At 41.4% G+C, this 21,060-nt stretch overlaps 1 protein-coding gene across 2 annotated transcripts in view; it reads right to left on the reverse strand.

The window, feature by feature from the left end:
• The window catches only part of ELMOD1 (ELMO domain containing 1), a 64,711-nt gene that overhangs the window by 32,345 nt on the left and 11,306 nt on the right, over positions 1 to 21,060 (reverse strand). Inside the window, exons 2-3 of one of the 2 annotated variants that reach the window (XM_003802943.2) lie at positions 6,228 to 6,328; positions 24 to 154 (exon numbers count right to left, since the gene is read on the reverse strand). Coding sequence is in view for 1 of the 2 variants with exons in the window: in XM_012813481.1 (XP_012668935.1) it covers positions 6,228 to 6,244 (17 nt within the window). In the remaining variant the exon portion in view is untranslated. The remainder of the gene's footprint in view (positions 1 to 23; positions 155 to 6,227; positions 6,329 to 21,060) is intronic. The other variant, XM_012813481.1, reaches the window with a different exon arrangement.

The raw sequence follows: 21,060 nt of genomic DNA on the forward strand, positions 1-21,060 counted from the left end.
GCCACGGGAGGGGGTGTGGGTACCTGTGGAGCCACCCTACTCCATCATCTTAAATTTATGATTCTGATGTCTTCTCTTAGAGCAATAGAAGTGGCTTATTTTGAACAGTTTCAATGAATGTGTTAATGAAAGTTAATTCTTGCTTGAAGAAGTCCTGTAATAAACAAGAAGTACACTATTGGTGAGGAAGGATAAGTACAAAAGTAATCACAGTTTCCCAAATGAAATACTTTTTGACTAAACGGCCACAGAGAAGAGCAAGCTCCCTCCTGTTTCATTTTGTTGCTCTATTGAAGTTTCTAATTGGGGCCCTGTTGATCAGTTACCAACACGTGTTTGGCCCAGTAGATGGGACTTTCTCTAAAAGGAGGTTTCAATCATCGGTGGGTCTTTAGAAAAACAAGAGTATTTCTCCCCACAGATCAGGGGAGACATCCCAAAACCCTGCGCCCAGGCAGTGTGAGGCCCCATGGTCTTTTCCACCGTCCTTTTGCCTCTTGAAAAGTAAACATTAACAGGACTATCACGAGTTGATGTTATTTCAAATTCTATTGCTATAGCAAAGGGTAGTCGCCCATTCCAGGGACATTACATCGGAGGCTTCGGGAGCAATAGCCAATTGTGGGATAATTAAAATAAGTAAATTGATGGTTTATCCTTTTCCTTTCAAAGAAAAGGAGGCACAGTTTCTCTTAATTTATGGATGATATTATTCAATTAAAAATTTGAAGTTTAAATATATACATTTATAAGATTTTTTTTTTATTAGAATTCAGATTTGTTTTTTGCTATTTGGATAATCTTTTGTCTTATTGATATGGGGAAATGGCAAACAGATTACAGTTCGACATTTAAAATGATTCAAATGTAATCTCAAATATAAACTTTGATTAGCAAATAAAAATATTCGAAAGACAAACAAAATTAAATAAATATATAAAGTTATCAAAGGGTATCATTAATGCTCTATCATCCTATTCCATAGGCCTCAAATCTTCTATAGGGGATAAGGAACCGGCCTGTTATTATTATAGATTTACTACAGATATATAATTAAAAAAATTTTAAACAACGAGCTTAGAGGACATTCTCATTATTGTGAATAAATTAACTTATTCTGAGTTAAAGACCTAGACTAGTTGAAGGAAAAAGACTTGAAATGAATTAGAGGGAAAAACAAAAAAATGGTAATTGAAAGGTAGTTTACTTACTCCTTCTTGGAACTAAACAAATACAAAATGAGATTGGTGGCAGGCTGAGCAAGGCTCACACCTATAATCCTAGCACTCCGAGAGGCCCAGGCAGGTGGATTGCCTGAGCTCACTGGTTGGAGACCAGCCTGAGCAAGAGCGAGATTCCATCTCTACTAAAAATAGAAAAACTAGCCAGGCGTTGTGGCAGGTGCCTGTAGTACCAGCTACTCAGGAGACTGAGGCAAAAGGATCACTTGAGCCCAAGAGTTTGAGGTTGCTGTGAGCTATGACACCACAACACTCTACCCAGGGTGACAAACTGAGACTCTGTTTCAAAATAAAACAAAACAACCTGAAAAATGAGATTGGCCGTGTAGCCAATCTATGGTGGTAGAAAAGTGAGCGTGCGTCAAGAACTTAATTTCACTTCAAGCAACAAGACATCCCTATCCTAAAGAAACTTATAATCTAATAAAGAAAATGACTATACAAACAAAAAGTTGAACAACAGTGTGATGATTCCATAAAAGGAAAATGCCTGGGGTGTAAAGGAGGCAGAGGAAAGTACTTTCCTCCGAAATTGGACAGGAAAGCCAACTCTTGATTATCCCACGAGGACGGCAAGAACAGCCTAGAAAACCAGCATGCCCTGTTCACTTCTGAACAAAAGTGAAAATTCCCATAGGTGAATGAATGAAATTCACAGCAACACTGGTGAGCGCCCACGGCTTTCATTTGCCTCGCATGTGCTCTGCAGGAGAAGCTTAAAAGTGACATGACCAAAGAAAAGCCGAGGGTAAGCCCAGACAGGAGGGTTGGGATGTAGGTGCTCGAGCTCCAGAAGGATTTCAGAGGGCAGCAAGGGCAAGAGGCAGGCTCCCGACAGGCTGCCTACAGAAAATTGCCTAGAAAAATATTCAGGTTGACATATTTTAACAAGAGCATGGAAAGAATATTTGCTTTTTAATGCATGGAACAAAAATAATTTAATATATATATGTGTGTATTTGTGTGTGTATATATCTGTGTTATATATATTTATGTACACATATACACATGTAATACATAAAAACATAAAAACATACATACGTGTGTATGTGCCCTCAAAAAGAGAAAAGCACCAGTCTGCGGAGAGAGAGGTATTTGGATGCACAAACCATAACCTTCCCCTTTCCAGGACGTGGTTCCTATGTCTCATAATCTCAGTTCATGCCTCAGCAATGCTAATCAAATCCTGGAACAACTACACATCCCTGCACCTTCTTCCCTTCAAAAGCAGTGGGGACTGGGTGGTGCTGAACGGGAAGTGTGATTAAACAGTCTTGAAGTCAAGACTTTGCATCTGAGTCCCAATGTGCCACTGTGAGTTGTGGGACTTTCTCATTTGTAAGGTGCAGGAGTTGGACTAGGTTTCCGGCTGTCAGAGACGGCAGACATGTATTGGAAGAGAAGAAGACTTTCCATCTGACTGTCCCTTCTCTTTGAGGTCCACTTTAAATAGGGGTGACAATGTCACGACGCTTCTGGGCTGTTTTACCTTGTGCTTGCAAAGGTGACCAAGAATTGCCCTCAACATGATCTTTGCAACTTAGCCTCTCCTCACCCTGAACAGAGTCTACATCCAACGTTAGCGTCTGAGGCACTAGTCATACTTCCTTTGCTTGGTCCACAGCATCTTCACCTCCTGTATCCTCTATCTTTATTTTATTTTATTTGTTTTGTTTTTGACTCTTTTGAGACTGAATCTCATCCTGTACCCTGTGCAGAGTGCTGTACCGTCATAGCTCACAGCAACCTCAAAGTCTTGGGTTCAAGCGATCCTCCTGCTTTAGCCTCCCAAGTAGCTGGGGCTACAGGTACCCGCCACAATGTCTGGCTTATTTTTTTTTTTTTTAAGAGACAGGGTCTTGCTCTGGCTTAGGCTGGTCTTGAACTTGTGAGCTCAGGCAATCCACCTGCCTCAGCCTCCCAGAGTGCTGGGATTACAGGTGTGAGCCACCGCACCCGGGCTAGGTACATTTTCTTATCCATCTTATCTCATGTTGTCCTTTCATGCAGACCAAGGCTGGAGTCAGATCAGATGACTATAGGGCACATCTCCAATATCTCCCGTCTACCCTCAATGTCAAGTGCACCCTTTAGCTGGGTGTACTAACCCAGGAGCATTTATTTTGTATATCACATGTAATTTTTAATACATGGTGAGTATTTTTTCCACTCCTTTATGCTCTGAATAGTTACACTATTTACATATCTGATGACAGCAACTGAGCATCATGTATCTTAAATGTAGATTAAAATCCATTCCTTCCCACAGCCTGGTTTCTGAAGATTTCTTCTAGAGCTGTGCGTGGCGCCCTTCATTCTACAGTATCTTGGAAGCTGACAGATTAATCACTCTGTGGGCTTTTAAATACCGCTGAATTTTAAATAACACTGAATTTTTCTCAGAGAAAGTCAACTCTTCATTCTTTATAACATGTGTATTGAACTCAAGAATTAACACCTGATTTATCCAGGCTATGTTTACATAACCTTCCCTTTGGTTCAAAGGACAAGTTTGCCAAAACCGCCCATCTGTGGGAGGGGACTGCAGGGAATAAACAGCCGTCTAGTTCTGATACTGTCTGATGCAGGATTGGTACTTCTTCCCATCCTATTCCTCCCAGAGTCCACAAATATTAACATATAATGTATGTACATACATTATAAGTTAATTAAAAAGTGTTAAAAGCAAAAACTAAAGCTAAAAGCAATAATCAACTAAGGTTATTCAAAACTAATGGTTAATAAAAAATCCTCAAGTTTCTTTCTTGATGTGCAATCTGTTATCCTGGCTTCAGCTTCACATAATCAAATGATAATTATAAAGTATACGTGCCAAGTTTTTTGGTTTTGAGATGGAGTCTCAAGCTGTTGCCTTGGGTAGAATGCCGTAGTGTCATAGCTCACAGCAACCTCCAACTCTTGGGCTCAAGTGATCCTTTGCCTCAATTTTTCTATTTTTAGTAGAGACAGGGTCTCGCTCTTGCTCAGGCTGGTCTCAAACCCATGAGCTCAGACATGTCACACGTCTCAGCTTCCCAGAGTGCTAGGATTACAGGCATGAACCACTGCACTCGGCCTATGTGCCAAGTTAAGAGAGAAAAATTTGTTATCAGAACACCTAACTAAGAGGGATGTGCTGGTTCTGCTATCCTTAGTGCTAGTCTGTGCAGAATTACAGTGGTGGATTTTCACTACCAGTTCTAAATCATCATAAACAAATTAATTTTAAAACATCATCTCAGGCCAGATGTGCCAACACTCTGGGAAGCTGAGGCAGGTGGATTACCTGAGCTCACAGGTTCAAGACCATCCTGAGCTAGAGCGAGAACCCCCTTCTCTAAAAAAAATAGCTGGCACCCGTAGTCCCAGCTACTTGGCAGGCTGAGACAAGAGAATCGCTTGAGCCCAAGAGTTTGAGGTTGCTGTGAGCTATGATGCCATAGCACTCTACCAAGGGTGACAAAGTAAGACCCTATCTCAAAAAGAAAAAAAAAAAAATCTCTACCATGGACAGTGTGCACCTGTGCTGTGCCCCAACACCAGAGATAGAAGCAAAGGCTGCTACTTCTCCTACAATGGCTGGTTTTGAGGCTGCTTAGGTTCTTCTAAAATAAATGAGACACTGAAGAAGAATTTTCGGAGTCCAGGGCGTGGCACAAACCTTGCCACCACCTCCACTGCCTTTGAGGAAGGGAGCTCCTGACTTCTGAGCTGCTTCTAACATTAAGTCTAACTAAAGCTTTCTGTGAACATAGCATTTGCATTCATGAGGAGTCCTGAGTACCAGTTTCTTATGAATGTATAAACAGATCAGTTAATTACCATGACAACCAAGAACATACCAGGTCAAACACTTCGCTGGCAAATGTTCTAGTGATTTTTCAAATACTAATTTTTTATGTAGCTGAGATAAACAGACTGGAAAATATTCTGCACAATAAACAAATGCTGATACTTGTGAATAGTTTCATAGACACCTCTGGTGAGGTTTTTGCAATTCTAAGATCCAGCAAACACAGGTAGCCGCACGGAAGCACCGTGAACCCAAACTGATCCAAGCAACCCCCAAACGATGACGGAACCAAAACCAATGGGGGAAAATTCTTAAATTACAGCCATGGAAGGAAGCAAATCATTTCCGAAAAGCAGCAAGCCCAGCAATCGTTTGCTTAGAGAAAAAAATGGTGGGAATGTGTAATAAAGGCAGGTGACTGTCCCCAGGAAAACGAGCCTAACCGTCTAGAAAGTGCGTTATATTTTCTAACATTCATGACCTGAGAACTTTATTTTCTCGTATTTTAATATTATATAAAATGTCTCTGGGAATTTCATTAATAGAAGAGTGGATGGTAATTAACACTCTTGAAAATAATCATAACTACAAGTCCAGCCAAATAGCTTTCAAAAAAAGATCACCCCCCCTCCAAAAAAAAATCCAGGATCACCCAAAATACCAACATAAAACATACTTTCTATAGCATAATCTCCAAGGAAACAATAATCATACAGACTTCAGAGATATTACTGAGGCAGGAAGAGCAGAGGCTTAGAATATACATCTTGACAAAAAAAAATATTTTTAAATGCCTGTATGGATAGGCAGCCAACCAAAATCTAAATTAAGGGATAAAGTTACTGATTTCAGAGAAATGATCAATATGTATTATATGAATAGATTCACTGCCTGCTAATTCCTTAAGCCTCAACTTGCAGGCCGGCAGCACACCACTCTGCAGATGCACACGGGGTCAAGGTCGCCCCAAGTACCCATGCAGGTGCCCACGGCCTCTTGTCATCTGGGAGCTCCAACATGCAGAGGGAGTTAGCACGGGAGCCTTGTAGCCAGACTGTTCTCAGTCAAAATGCAATGTTATGGTATGGGCTCCTAAGAGACCTGGTTACAGGCTCATAAATGGTGAGCAGTAATAGTACTCCCACCAGCAGGAAGTCTCTGCGCTGTAGAGGGGTCGTCAGGACACCACTTACCTCAGGAAGTGCTTCATTGTGCCCTGGCTGACTGTCCCGATGCCGTACAAACTGTGCTCAGGTAAATGCTTCCAAAATTGCCTTTGTCAAATAAGGGTAAACTGTGGAAAGAAATTACATACATTTACTAACAAGGGAGCTTGAAACCCCAAATCGAGATTTCTGTGTACTGAGGTAAGCAGACAACATGTTACCACCCAGAACATGACCGACTGAACTGCCCACACAGCAGCACAGTCCAGTGGACAGAGACCAGGGCTGGGGCCTTTCATTGTCTAATTATACAATCAGCCTTTTATTTTAAGTCATTTGCCGAAGAATTCATTAGTTTCATGAGCAATTTCTTCAATGATAAGATTTTTCTCTATTTTGGGTTTTGTACTTACATCTTTTTTTTTTTTCCTTTTTCACATAGGGTCTCACTCTGTCACCCAAGCTAGATTACCAGGGCATCAGCCCAGCTCACAGCAACCTCAAACTCCTGGGCTCAAGCGATCCAATGCCTCAGCATCCCTAAGTAGCTGGGACTGCAGGCACCTGCCACAATGGCTGGCTCATTTTTCTATTTTTAGTAGAGATAGGGTCTCACTTTTATGAGGGCTGGTCTTGAACTGCTGAGCTCAAGCCATCCTCCCATCTTGGCTTTCCAGAGTGTGAGGATTACACTGCACCTAGCCTATTGTTCCTGTATCTTAAGGAACAGTATTTGTAAGAAAAATTAAAATGAAGAATGAAATGAACTGTTCAGATTTCCAGATATCCAGTGGTCTTCAATCTGGCACCCTCAACCTTCTAATTCAGAAATAACTAGAAGCAACTGACAATATGTTTCAGTTCAAAAATAGCTGCTAAAGAGCTAGGAATTTCAAAAAATGAATGATGTCCCAAGTCCCTTTTTTTTTTTGGCACTGTGAACAGACCAGTAGGATTCTATATTTGCCTGGCACTTTTCAGTGTACAACTTGCTTTCCCAAAGCATACAGCACCAAGTTACTGGTCTTTTTCCTCCTGGTAAGGACACCAGGGGAGGCCTACAAAGTAGCAAGCTGGGAGGAGAGGGGGTGAAGCAGACCAGGGAAGAGAGTGGCTAAAAGCAACAGCAGAAAGACGGCATCTCAAGCGAGAAGGGACAATGGGACTCTGGCTCCAGCCGCAGCGAGGGCCTAAAAGTGTGGTCCAAGTGGAGACACAGCTGCCAATAGGAAAGCCCAGCATGCGGGAACTCACATTTAGCTCTCAAGCAGTCATTTATTTAAGACACATTTGTTTCTATATATACACTATTCCATGCATGCTTGAAAAAAATATCTACATACCACCTTAAGATTGGTTGCTTCTGGGAAGAGAGGGAGGGGTTTAGAATTGGGGAGGAATAAAATGACCTTCAGATTTATGCACGTTTAATTTCTTAAACTGTATCAGAAGCAAACTAAAGAGAAAAACAATATTTGTTCGTTTTAGGTAGTCAAAACATATATTAGTGCTTTGTGCTTTTGTGGTTTGTAATAATGAATCCAAATTTTAATTAAATTTGGTCAGTGCCCACCTGACACTAAGATTGTGGCTTCAAACATATTCAACAATAAATGGAACCCGGGCTCCTGTATTCTTGGTCTGGGGCAGGTAGGGGGAACCCAAAAACACCTTGCAGTGCCAGAAAGTCAAGAAGTGCTCAAGACAAACAAAATAGGGTATGTCAGACAAACACTGCAGGTGATGGAAAGGGGTCCCGATGGGAAAATATTTATGCAGATCCTCTGCCATCAAGGAAGTGGAACGTGACCCCTTCCTCCTTCAGTGTATGTTGGGTATTTCTTGAGTACAATATGGAGAGGAGGGGGAAATAACTACAGTGGAGAAGTCTGAGCAACGCTCCCTCAGCCAGGTGATCAAGCCCAACATCACCAGTGAGCATGTTTATGGGGTGTGACCTTGACGTGACCTGATCCCTCTGTGGTCTCCCTCAAACCCATAACCCGTCTAATTCTGAGAAAAACATCAGAACTCCAATAGAAGGGCATTCCACAAAACACCCAACCAGTACTGTCTGCAGCTCTCAAGATCATAAAAAACAAGGAACATCTGAGAAACTGTCCCAGCTGAGAGGTCTGTGCCTAAGGAGACAGGACTGCAGTGTGGTGTGGCATCCTGGCCGGGATCTTGGAATAGAAAAAGCACCTTGGGTAAAATCTAAGGAAACCTGAGTGAAGAATGGACTTTAGTTAATAATGAGGTATCAATACTGACCCATTTGTTGTGACAAATGTATCATATTAATGTAAGATGTTAATGGTAGGAGTAACTGGGTGCTGGTATAAAGGACCTCTCCTGAAACTATTCTAAAATTAAAAGTTTATTAGAATATGTCAGTGCCCATGATGGTTTAAAACTGAGTTGGCACTAGGGGTACAGGGTGAGAAAAACGGGTGTGGCTCCATCCTGTGGACCCAGCAGTCTCGAGGGAGGAGGGGAGAGAAGATGACAAATAGGTAAACACAGTATGACAAGGGAAATGGGCCCAGGGACAGCAGGCCACAGAGTCAGCACACGGCAGCCTTAGAGCAGAACGTGCAGTGTGTCTGGGGAAGGTTCAGTAGGACTCAGTGTTGGTGCTCAGCGAGGGGCACAGGTGGAAATGGGGACGGCAAGACGCAGAAAAGCAAGTCGGGGTCAGATCATGGGGGACCCGACAAGCAATGTCGCAGAAGTTCAAACCTTATCCCACAAGCAATAAGGAATTATTGGAAGTTTTCAAGCAGAAACGTGCATGATCAAATCCCTGGTCTACAGCATATGCTCTGATTGTCGTATGAAGACTAAATGGTGCTGTGCTGAAATTCTGGGTATTGGACGCCATTTACAAGCTTATTAAATTACCCAGGCAGGACAAGGTGGAGGAGCTAAGGAAATTTCACCACAAAATACGATTCCTTGGTATAAAGAGTATTTTAAGTAAAAAAGGCCATTTTTGATCAGAAAGCAATGGCCTTCCTCTATAAAACCTGAGTAACCTGATTTAGATTCAGAAAAGGGGCTGGGGGACTCCTTATCACATAGACCTGGCCCTAAGGTCATCTGAAGCAGGAGACCTGTCTCACAGGTTAATCCACAAATCAATCTGTTTCCACTCACCGACACACATTTCCCCCCAGCAACCAAATGCTACATGTCTACTTTCCACACTCTCCCCTCTCCCTTCTAAAAGGCATCTTTAAAAGCCACTGACCCTTACTGAGACTCTGGGAAATCGTTCTTGTGTTCCCCCCCATGCGCATGGAAATAAACCTTTCTCTTATTAATCTACCGTAATTGTGGGTTGATCTTTTTTGCGAACCAACCTAAGGGATAAGGGCAAGTTTCACCAAATGGCCCCTTCAAAGGCAGTGGACAGAGACAGGGGCAGGAAGGATTTGAGAGATATTTAGAAGGCAGAACTGATAGTATCTTTGTTAACTGATTGAGTGGGAGCTTGGTGAAGAAAAAGAGAGAAAAGGAGTCAAACACTATGCCTACGCTTATGGCTGGCAAATGGATAGACAGAGGACTTAGTCACTAAGACGTAGAGTTCTGAAGAAGTAGATTTGGGGATCTGAGCACGTAAAAGGTTTGGGGACATTTTGAACTTTCATGTAGAGTGAACATACATGGATATAAAGGTCAGGAGAACAATCCAGATCAGGGACAAAGATTTTGGCTTTCTCAGCATATAGCTGGTAATTAAAACACTAGTGCAGGCTTGGCACCCGTAGCTCAGGGAGTAGGGCGCCAGCCACATACACTGAAGCTGGAGGGTTCGAGACTGGCCTGGGCCTGCTAAACAACAATGACAACTGCAACCAAGAAACAGCCAGGCATTGTGGCGGGTGCCTATAGTCCTAGCTCCTTGGGAGGCTGAGGCAAGAGAATTGCTTAAGCCCAAGAGTTAGAGGTTGTTGTGAGCTGAGACACTACAGCATTCTAGCAAGGGTGATGCAGTGAGACTCTGTCTCAAAACAAACAAACAAACAAACAAACAAAAAGCACAATAGTGCAGAAGAAATTACTAAATAATTAGCAAATACAACACTTACTGTTCATAACAATAGCTTTTTGTCATTAGGATTAAAATTCTCATACTCCTAAGGTGGCAAAGAATGCATTATATTTTAGAAACATTTCATCAGAATTAAAGAAAAAAACTTTTACCCCAAGTTAAATGGCTTAATTTCAGTTAGCTAAATAATTAGTTTTTCTACTGAACAGCATGCTTAAAAATAGCAAAGATGGTACATCATATGTGTATATTTTACCTCAATTAAAAATGGTTTGTCTAAAAAGTTTTATTTCATAATGATGTGGGATCAGTAGTTCCTGAATTCATCCATTACAAAAACTTCTCGAATGCGTATGTGCCCAGCACTGTGCTGAGTAATGCAACACAGGTTAGTACTGGGAGGGACCCTTTCTATTTAAGGGAAAATTTGGCAAATAGGACAGGGAGTGTGTAGCGTCACTAAGACCACAAGTTTCAGAGATGGAGAGTTCACATCTGGGGTCTACCCCTAGCCAAGTGGTAGCCTTTGACGAGTTTACTTATCCTGTCTATCCTGCTAAATGCGGAGAGTAATCGCAACTACTCTGTCGGGCTGTTCTAAGGATTGAACAACCCAAGCACGTAAGGTGCCTCCACAGTGGCGGGCGCACAGAATGCATCAGTGAGTGGCTCTCAGTATTCTTATTCCATCACTCTCATTATATTCTCCTCTAAAGTAAAAGATCATTTTGCCAAGTGGAGAATCACTTAGGAGACTGTCGAAATAAATTCTGGCAAGTGGATGTGGCCTGGACTGAGACAATGACAGTAAGAGAGAGACGTGAACAGAGGGGGAAAAAATATACAGAGCGTGCCGAAAAAATGTATACACAATTTTAGTAAGGAAAAAACTGTATTAAATTTGTCACACGGAAGTCACCTTTGACTTCTGCAACTACAGGAGGTGTTCACGGCCTTGTACCCATCTTCTGTTGCCAGCACATATTGAGTAGAACAATTTTAACAGTTTCTTTTTTCTTTCTTAAAGTGTGCATACATGTTTTTGGTACCTTGTATTTAGAAGGTAGAATCAACTGGATTTACTGACTGATTGGGTGGGAGAAGTGAAGAAAAGGAAAATAACCATTAGTTCTAATTATCTGTCCCCCCCAAACAGGAAACGAAGGTAACAATTAGATCCAATTATCTGTCCCCCAAAGAGGAAACACCAAAAATGGCTTCGGGTGGTAGAAGCCAGGCAGTGCTGGCTGTTAACTCATCACCACTCGGTAAACATTTTACGGAGAAAACAAAAAGTAACCGCTTTATTTTAGCTTTGTTTTAAAGGAGACACACACTGATTTATTATTAAATAGACCATCTGTGTTCTAACAAATCGTAGTCACGGTACAGTGCGTGGCACTCTAAGCCATATTGACATTGAAATGCCCTTTGAGTCATCTCTGCGGAGCTGAGTTCATCTTCTCTTTTGTACTAGGCCTCCTCTGTACTGGGGTCAGCGGCTCTCAAGTGGCCAGGCAGGATCTGAGGACCGGCAGAAGTTCACTGATCTGCGCAGTGCTCTAACACAGAGGTGACTGTGGCAGACCTCCCCAGTGTTTTTACTCACCAGCCAATTGACTTTCACCCGGTTAAATGTAAGTTACTTGTCCGGATCATATACATTTCACTAATTAAAAAATATAGATATTAGTTTTTTGTCTGTTTAGATTTACTGAGGTATTATCTATACTTCAAAAATTCACCCTTTTGGGGGTCTGATGTTGACTTTGATACCACCTGGTTAGTTCAACAGGCCCCAAGCTGTGCTACCCCTTCCTGATCCCTTCCCTTCCGCAGGGCCTTTCCCCCGGGGTGGATGTAGGATGTAGTTTTTATTGTAAAATAATAGAAAAATTACTAACTTAAGGGTTTCTCCATAAGGTCTAAAATCAACCCTCTCTCTGGCTGCTTTCCTTCCATGCCGAGCAGACTTACTAGCAGGTCACCCCCACCCCAGGTTCCTTTATACAGGCCACTGAGGAGTCCCACACACAAAAAGGAAAGGTGGATTCTTTCTCTTTACATTTCATCAGCTGTCTCTGTCTTTCAGAATTCCCTTCCGTATGTAGCCTCAGGTGGTTCCTAAGTGTCCCTGAGGAACAATGGGACCTGAACATCTTGGGCCCGGAATGAAAAACACCTATAAAAAGTCAGCCTCCAACCTCACTGGAGAAAAGCCAATGAAACAGTCTCTTCCACAATTCCTTATGAACTTGGCTGCAATTTCTTTTTCTTTGTCCCCCTTAAATAATTCAGCACCTGCTTGACCTTGATTGGGGCCTTCTTACTTCCTTGGGATGCCACTCTGACTCTCTCTTTCCCCACTATTTCCCCATCTCAGTCCCTGTCTCTTTCTAAAAGATAAAATGAATTTATACTTTTACATCCTAATCATGATCTACAGAAATTCTTTTCTTGTCCCAACTCAGCATCTACCGAGTTTCCCCCTCTACCACTGGACACTGGAGTTACCTGCTGTTGGTTAGATCTCTGATTTTGTTCTGACATGATCTGTTTCAGGTTTATTTCCTGTGAACACCTGTGGATTGGTACAATGCCTGGCACCCACAGTGCTCAATATACACTTGTGGCAGTGAACGTTGTACCCTTTCAGAAAAATGCACTTTTTAAAACAGCATTATTCAGTAACAGCACTAATAAACTGTAAACCTCCCAACTGAAAGAAAAAAAGTTTGTAGATCTTTTTTTAAACCGAGATAAAGAATATAATTATAATCCTGGGTTTCCTAACTCTTTAATTTCATCTGTAGTAATTTCACTCTACATGTTTGAGGACATTGCCCTGAACTCACCCAAAGGGAAGGATCATGTGGTCATGCGGCAGATCAAACTCCCCCAGAGATCAGTTGGTAACTTCAGTGCCACCATGGGGCTATCTGCCTCACGTCTCCCCACTGCCCCCCCAGTTGGGAAGAAAGTAGCAGCAATGAGTGTGGTCTGCTACTTCTGAAACTTATCCTGGAGCCGGCAGCAAGGAACCAGCCCTATCTCCTTTGAGCAAGAAGCCCCCTGAGGCTCTTTGAAAAGTACTGTGGGGTAGCCCTACCTCTTAGAAGTGGAACTGTCTATTAAACACCCCAGGGAATAAATGAGAGACTTAACTAGAGGGGACAGAACTCCTTTCTTTAAAATCTTAACCCTTATGTGAAATGGGAAAAAAAGGTATTTTTTTATGCATCTCTTGACACAACTAAAATGCTCATGGATTCATACTGCTTATACATAAATAAAAGACAATCCACAGAGTCAATACTGTCTAATTTGGGATCATCCTGGTTTAAAAAATAATGTTGTATACAATACATTTAAGAAAAATTTGATTTTAAAAATCAAGTCGGCTGAAGGTTTTATGAAACTAATAATAACAGCTAATATTTACAAAGTGCTTATGTGTCAGGCAATATTCTCCGGACTTTACTTACATCAATTTATATTTACTGTTAAGACTTAATCTTAACTGTCATTTTATAAATGAATAAGAATTACTACCTCTATTTTGCAGCTGAGGACATCTGGACACAGAAAGAAAGCTTGGCTCCTAAGGCAGCGCTATTAATGACCCTCGGTTGCTGCCCCTGTAAACCACCCATGTAAAATTCTGGACTGACATAAGAGTGAAAGGAGTACACGGTGTATTCAGTTCAAACTGAACTGCAGAGCTGGGAATTACCAAGGCCCGATGCATACCTGCCCCTCAGAACTTAGTCTTCTGGGAGCTACAAGCAGACCCTTGAATAAGAATAGTGACTCTGCCACTGAAAATTAACCTCACTCCTTCAGCAAATGTACTATTGATCTGGAAGTTTCTAAACAAGAAAATTTTATGGAGAGAAATTATACAATAGAGCCCAAAATATGAGTTTTAGATTACCTTTATTGAGGCTACATTTCTAAGGAGATATGAATGGCTAGCAGTAGAATTCTCAGATAACTAATAATAAAAATATCCTTCCCCCATAAAATGTAAATCTAGAGCTTCTTCCTATGGGTTTACAAAACCCAGTGAAATTCAAGCCCCTCGTCCCCACTGCTGTCTGGCAGGGATTTCGGTCTCCCTAAACTACTCTGAGAGCCAGTCGGTGTGACAGGGTCTCCAATTCAGCATTTTCCCTCATTTTCCTTTCTGTCCCCCTCTTTAGTTTTCATAACACATCATACCCTTTCTTTTATAGGTGAAAATATCTGGTTTTTTTCTACTACCTGAAAAATAAATCTTGTGGCTGGTAAAACTTTTTAAATCAACTAGGAGAGATATACTAACTTGGATGAGTTGTTCCTGAATTCACTGTAAACTAAAAGAAGTCCCATCTTCCTTCAGATTTCCCTAACTGCTTTTTTTTTTTTTGCAGTTGGGGCTGGGTTTGAACCCACCACCTCCATCATATGGGGCCAGCACCCTACTCCTCTGAGCCACAGGCACCGCCCTGCCTAACTGCTTCTTACTATTCTTGTTTCCTTTTCATGCTGTAACACCAGGAGGAAAAAAAAATCAATCAAAAATGTCAACCTCAAAATACAACTCACTGTACCCTCAGGTTAAATGGAGGGTACAAAGAACCAGGTCACAACGTTTGCATTTGGTAGTTAGGTTCCCACTCATAATTGTGTCCTGCCCCCAAGAGGTGTCATACATCCTAACACTGAGCCCATCAAGTGGGAGCACCCACGTCCCCTCCCTGTTTTTGTTTTTTAAGCATGAGTGAAAAACAGAACAAAAAGCATTCCCTAACAGTGAAGCTGTGGAGGGCAGGGAGCACACACCCAGATCCATCCAAGAGCACCACTCTCTTAAGTATCTGCCGCTGATTGATTTCCTCTGCTTGGGCCATTCTCATTTCAGGTGAAAGGAGAAAGAAAACAATGACATGTAAAACAATTAGATCCCTAAATAATAATTTTTATCACTTTCTTCCTAAATATAAGAGTGATCTAAAGCTGATTTGAGCATCAGAAGAAATCCTGTGGCGAGTTTGCTCCTATGTCTTTATAAACGACGTCACTTTAAAGCTTTTCTAAAAGTATTTCAGAAAGTTTCCCGACAACAATAAGAAACTGCAAGCAAATTCTTTTTAATCTATGTGACAAGTTCCCATTTCCCTTGCGCACTGTCTAAACATGTGTACTTGCGGCCCTTCTAGGCTCTAACTGAAATCATGATGGTGACGTCTCTCAATCAGCCAGTCAAAGAGAGATTTGGGACTCTAGCAGAAATGAACATAGGCTGCCCTTTCTCCACCCCGTCGCTAATGATGACTATGGTGAAGGTAAAATAGAGCAGGAAGGCAACTATTTTGTATTTATATTATTATAATTTTGGCAGCACAGTCTGGCCGTGTTGCCTGGGCTAAAGTACAGTGGTGTCATCATAGCTCACTGCAGCCTCAAACTCTTGCACTCAAGTGATCCTCCTACCCCAGCCTCCCAAATACCTGGAACTACAGGTGTGCCACCACCAAGCCCAGCTCATTTTTCCATGTTTAGTGGAGATGGGATCTTGCTCAGGCTGGTCCTGAACTCCTCTTATTGATATTATTTTTTATTCAACAAATCATAATTTTATTACATTCATGGAGTATAATGTTATTATTGATACACACACACACACAGTGAAGTGATTAAATAAAGCTAATTAACATAGCCATCCTTTCACTTACTTGATATTTTCTGTGGTGAGACGTGTATTTACTCTTAGTTAGAAAGGAAACTCTATTCTGAAAAAAAGAGGTCCAAACTAGCAGATAACTAAAGCCAATGTAGTTTTAAGGTGTGATTAATTAAGCTCACAGATCCCATTAATTTTTTATTATGCTCTGCACATATGCGTGTCTGTGGATGGTCTTTAAGACATAGAGAAAGTTCTCCAAAACAAGCCTGCCCTCCCACTAGGAAGCACTGATGGTCTATGGGTAAGGGGTAAATGGTGAGCCCCCTGCCATGTGAGGGGCTGGGCTCTGGCTAGCCCAGAACACGAGACAGCCAGTCTTTTTAAGTCAGATGGGCCAATTTTCAGATTCAGATTAGTCTACTAGATAGGTTTGAATTAGCAATTTCAGATGAGGGCTAAATTTGCATCTTGCCTCATATTTGGTCAAATCCTAAGAAGCACTGTGTCTGTGCAAGGGAAACCTAGAACTTCAAAGGATATAATGCAATAAGACTTTACTTCATGAAATAGAAAGGGAACGAATGGGCAAGGAAAGGAAAGGAAGAGAAGGAAAGAAAGGAAAGAAAAAGAAACATTTCTAAGGCGATTTATGAGCATTTGAAGCAAGTATAAAATGCAATTTTGACTTCACACAGGTATGCACATGACAAGGAAAAGCAATATAAAAATTACCATCCCAGTGGAAAGAAAAATCTTTCAGGCTGTGCCTTTACATTTCACACATACAAGCCAGCATATCACATCAGAGGTATAATACTCATGAACAATGATCTCTCTAAGGCCTCATTCCAGAACTTTCCTTTCCTCCTTCTCTGGTGATTAGAGACACTCTTTAAAATGACAGCAAAGAAGGTCTCCCCACCCCCTTTTCATGAATAAAACACTCAGCTTGAGTTTATTTTTGTGATTTATAGCAAGGGAAGTCCATGCCACTTACAGTGTTCAAGGTTGTCTGCAAGTATATTTATGATCTGCTTTCAAAGTCACAGTGATTTTCCAGCTTTCACCGTGGTTTCCTACATCTTATATACTGTTTTCATGGAGGCAGCAAAGGGGATGAGACCTAGGCAGGACTGATGAAATTTATCTCTCGGGCACAAAAGAATAAGGAATGCTGCTGCCGTGGCTCACACCTATAATCCTAGCACTCTGGGAGGCCAAGGTGGGTGGATCGCCTGAGCTCACCGGTTTGAGACCAGCCCGAGCCAGAGCAAGATCTCATCTTTAATAAAATAGCCGGGCATTGTGGTGGGGGCCTGTAGTGACAGCTACTTGGGAGGCTGAGGCAAGAGAATCACTTGAGCCCAAGAGTTTGAGGTTCTTGTGAGCTGTGACACCATGGCAGTCTACCCAGGGTGACAAAGTGAGACTCTATCTCAAAATAAATAAAGAAATGAATAAATAAATAAATAAAACAGAAATTTCAATATATAACTATTAATCCATTTTCTCACAAAAATAATCTAGATTCTTTTTATATTCTCAATTATACATTTTCGTTTTCAAATCAAATTTCTAAACAAAACCACTATGAAGGAATGATTTACTATGTTCACACAAAAATAAAATGGATACATTTTGCCAATATAACCTGATGCTTTGGGCAAAATTCTTGCTATCATGTAAGCAGAACATAGCAAAGGCATTAACCTTGAACACATGACAGGCAAGTGCAAGCAAACTGAAGTGTTTCGGGGGGCTTGGAAGCAAGGAAGCCACCTGCTCTTAAGGCAACTACTAGCCCTTGAGGTAAAAGCATTCACTTATGAGAGGTAGACCATTTAGACTGGGCTTCTGCAAAAACTCATAAAGTAGAGCAAACCAAAAATTCTTTTTTAATGTACTTTAGAGCTATGGTTTGATCTATGTTTGCTGAGTGAATATTGAATATTATTTTATTCTTTCCAATGATATTTCATTGGTGCCATCAATGGTAAAATGCATCATTATTTAACTCCCCCTTACGGGGTTACAAAATGCTGTTAATTAAACTATGGTGCATCCTTGATTTCAACGACGTGGGTGGAAAACACCTTAGAATCAATGAAACATAGTAACATTGAAGCCTACGTATTTCCAGATTCCAGGTTATAATGTTTCTACAGGAGAATTCATTAGTTGGTGACCAAGACTACTAACCGCCTGCAGCAAATCACCCTATAGGATTATCATTCCCTGACTTCATCATTTTTATTCAGCTTAAGCAACATTAAGCAATTCCAGAATACACTATTGATTGTTTATGTAAGAGCAAGTTATGTCCTTCTTAGCTTCACCAGAGAGCCTTCCATCCCTTACCCAATGGTCTGTGAGCCCAGGTTCTCTCCCCCATCACAAGCTCCCCAATATACATACATGCACACACATTCACACATACATACACTCACACATGCATTCACATGCACACATTCACACACACATACACTCACACACATGCATTCACACGTACACATTCACTCACACACACACATTCACACACATTCACTCACACATCCACACATTCATACACACATATACACATTCACACATATATACACTCACACATGCATTCACGTGCACATATACTCACACATGCATTCACACGCACATACACTCACACACGTGCATTCACATGCACACATTCACACACACATTCACTCACACACACACACACACATTCACTCACACATCCACACATTCATACACACACATCTACACATACACACACGGCCCCCAGACAACTTCCTTTTAACACAAAGTCAGCTCTGATCATCGACATTTCAGGAATGCTTAGCACTCCTTACCTGGACAGAGGGTGGGTAAGTTGAGTACACGCTCTGCCCTCACTTCCCCTTTGCTCTCTCATTTGGCCTTCACACATGTGAAGCTGTTTCTTGAAAGGTTCTTTTCTGGCATCTGTGGCCCCACATTCTCCTGGTTTTGTACCTTCCTCACACTTGTTATTGCTAATGTACTTAACACTGTTTCCGTGGCTTTAATTTTTTTAAAGTGAGATAATTATGAACTAAAACAAAATCTTAAGCCCCTAGATATCTGAATGGACCCCTTCTTGGCCAAGGGAACACTGGAAATACCCTAAAGCTAAGTTGCCTCATCATGCCCACCCCCTTCTTGGAGATATCCTTTGTAACTCTTTAATAGACCTAAGGCTATATAAGGCAAAGCTTCAACCACACTTTTTGTTGTTTGAGACAGAGTCTTACTCTGTTACCTCTAGAGTGCTTTGGAATCATCACAGCTTATAACAACCTCAAACTCTTGGGCTCAAGAGATCCTCTTACTTCAGCTTCCTGAGTAGCTAAAACTATAGGCCTGTGCCATCATGGCTGGCTAGTTTTTCTAATTTTAGTAGAGATGGGGAATTACTCTTTCTCAGGCTGGTGTCGAACTTCTGAGCTCAAGCAATATACCCACCTTGGCCTTCCAGAGTGCTAGGATTACAGGTGTGAGCCACTGCACCTGACCAAAGCTTCATTTCTTTAACCAATTACAAATTAAAGAATCTTTAAACCCACTGAAAACCTGCACACACACATATACTTGCCACTTTTGAGATGTCCACTTTTGGACAAACCAATTTACGTCCCCTGAGTATTAACTTAGGGTCTTACATGTAGTTTCCCTCTCCATGAATGTATAAAACCAAACTATAACCCAGCTACCTGGGCACATTTTTCTCAAGACCTCTTGAGGCCATATGCTCCAGGTCAGTCACACATTCAGCTCAGAATAAACCTCTTCAAATTACTTTACAGAATTTAGGTCTTTTTCCATTAATATCTTAAAATTTGTGTCATGGATTTCCACTTACATGGAACAAATAAAAAACAAGAAATCCCACCAACATAAGAGTAAAAAAGTCAAAAAGGCCTAAATTCACAAGACCAAAGGCAACATAACTATACATGGGATGTCAGTAGGATTCTGGAAGCTGAAAGGGATGCATAAGGGGTAACTGACTTAGCCTTATTGACTAATCCTGTAGTGAGGGGCGTGACTCAGAGGCAATACAATTTAGAGCACAGAATCTCAGTCATGTTTCGGAAGTAGAGGTGTCCAGTTCCTATAAAGATGGGAGTGCAGGATGACACCAAAATAGGCTCAGTTGAAAATTTTCATAGGATTAGTTAGGGCGTAGGTCTCCTCCATCCTTTGAATTTAGGCATAATGAAACTATCCATGTTAAAATAATGTAGAGGATGGAGGAATAAATAAGTAATCAAAGTCTGATTTTTATAAAAGTATACGCATGGCCATTGAACCAGCCATTGCTCCCTAACTTCCTTGCTGTTGTAACTGGTTACTGCTTAATGATACTATCCTCCCAAGATTGTGCCTTCCTCCTTATTTTTATGGATAACACTGTTGTAAATCCTAAGACCTGTGGTTCTAGAGATAACATTGCTGCTACTGTGAATCCTAAGACTGGTCTTTGAGGTATTTCTCATACTCTGCATGGAGGGTTGCCTACTGCTGCCAACCCACTGTGCTGCTAGTTGTATAAAGATAATGAATGGCTGTGTTACTAGTTTATGTACTACTATTCTATACTTTTTATTGTTATTTTAGAATATACGTCTACTTATAAAAACTATAAAGGACCTCAGGCAGGTCCTTCAGGAGGTATTCCAGAAGAAGGCATTGTCATCGTAGGAGATGACAGTCTATGCCTGTTACTGCCCCTGAAGGCCTTCCAGTGGGACAAGATGTAGAGGTGGAAGGCAGTGACAGTGATGATCCTGACCCTGTGTAGGCCTGGGCTGATGTGTGTTTATGTCTTCATTTTTAACAACAATGCACCAATAACAACCAAAAAAAAAAAGCTTAAAAGTGGATAGATGTGGGAAAGGATCCAACAACATTGAAACCCTCTCTCTACCCAGGAAACCTCCCAACTGAGAAGATAATATCTATGACACAATCCTATAAGTTCACCCCTGGCCAATCAGCAGACCCAATTCCCCAGCTTTTTGCTTGTGAAACTGATACAGAGTTTCCCCCATTCAGGGCTGGACAGGGAACCCCATTTTCTAGGCCTTGGTAATTTCAGGTCAGCTGGGCCATTTCTGAAG

This window comes from Otolemur garnettii, unplaced genomic scaffold (assembly GCF_000181295.1).
Source record: "Otolemur garnettii isolate 467f Iridium unplaced genomic scaffold, OtoGar3 scaffold00266, whole genome shotgun sequence".
NCBI classification, from domain to species: Eukaryota; Metazoa; Chordata; class Mammalia; order Primates; family Galagidae; genus Otolemur; species Otolemur garnettii.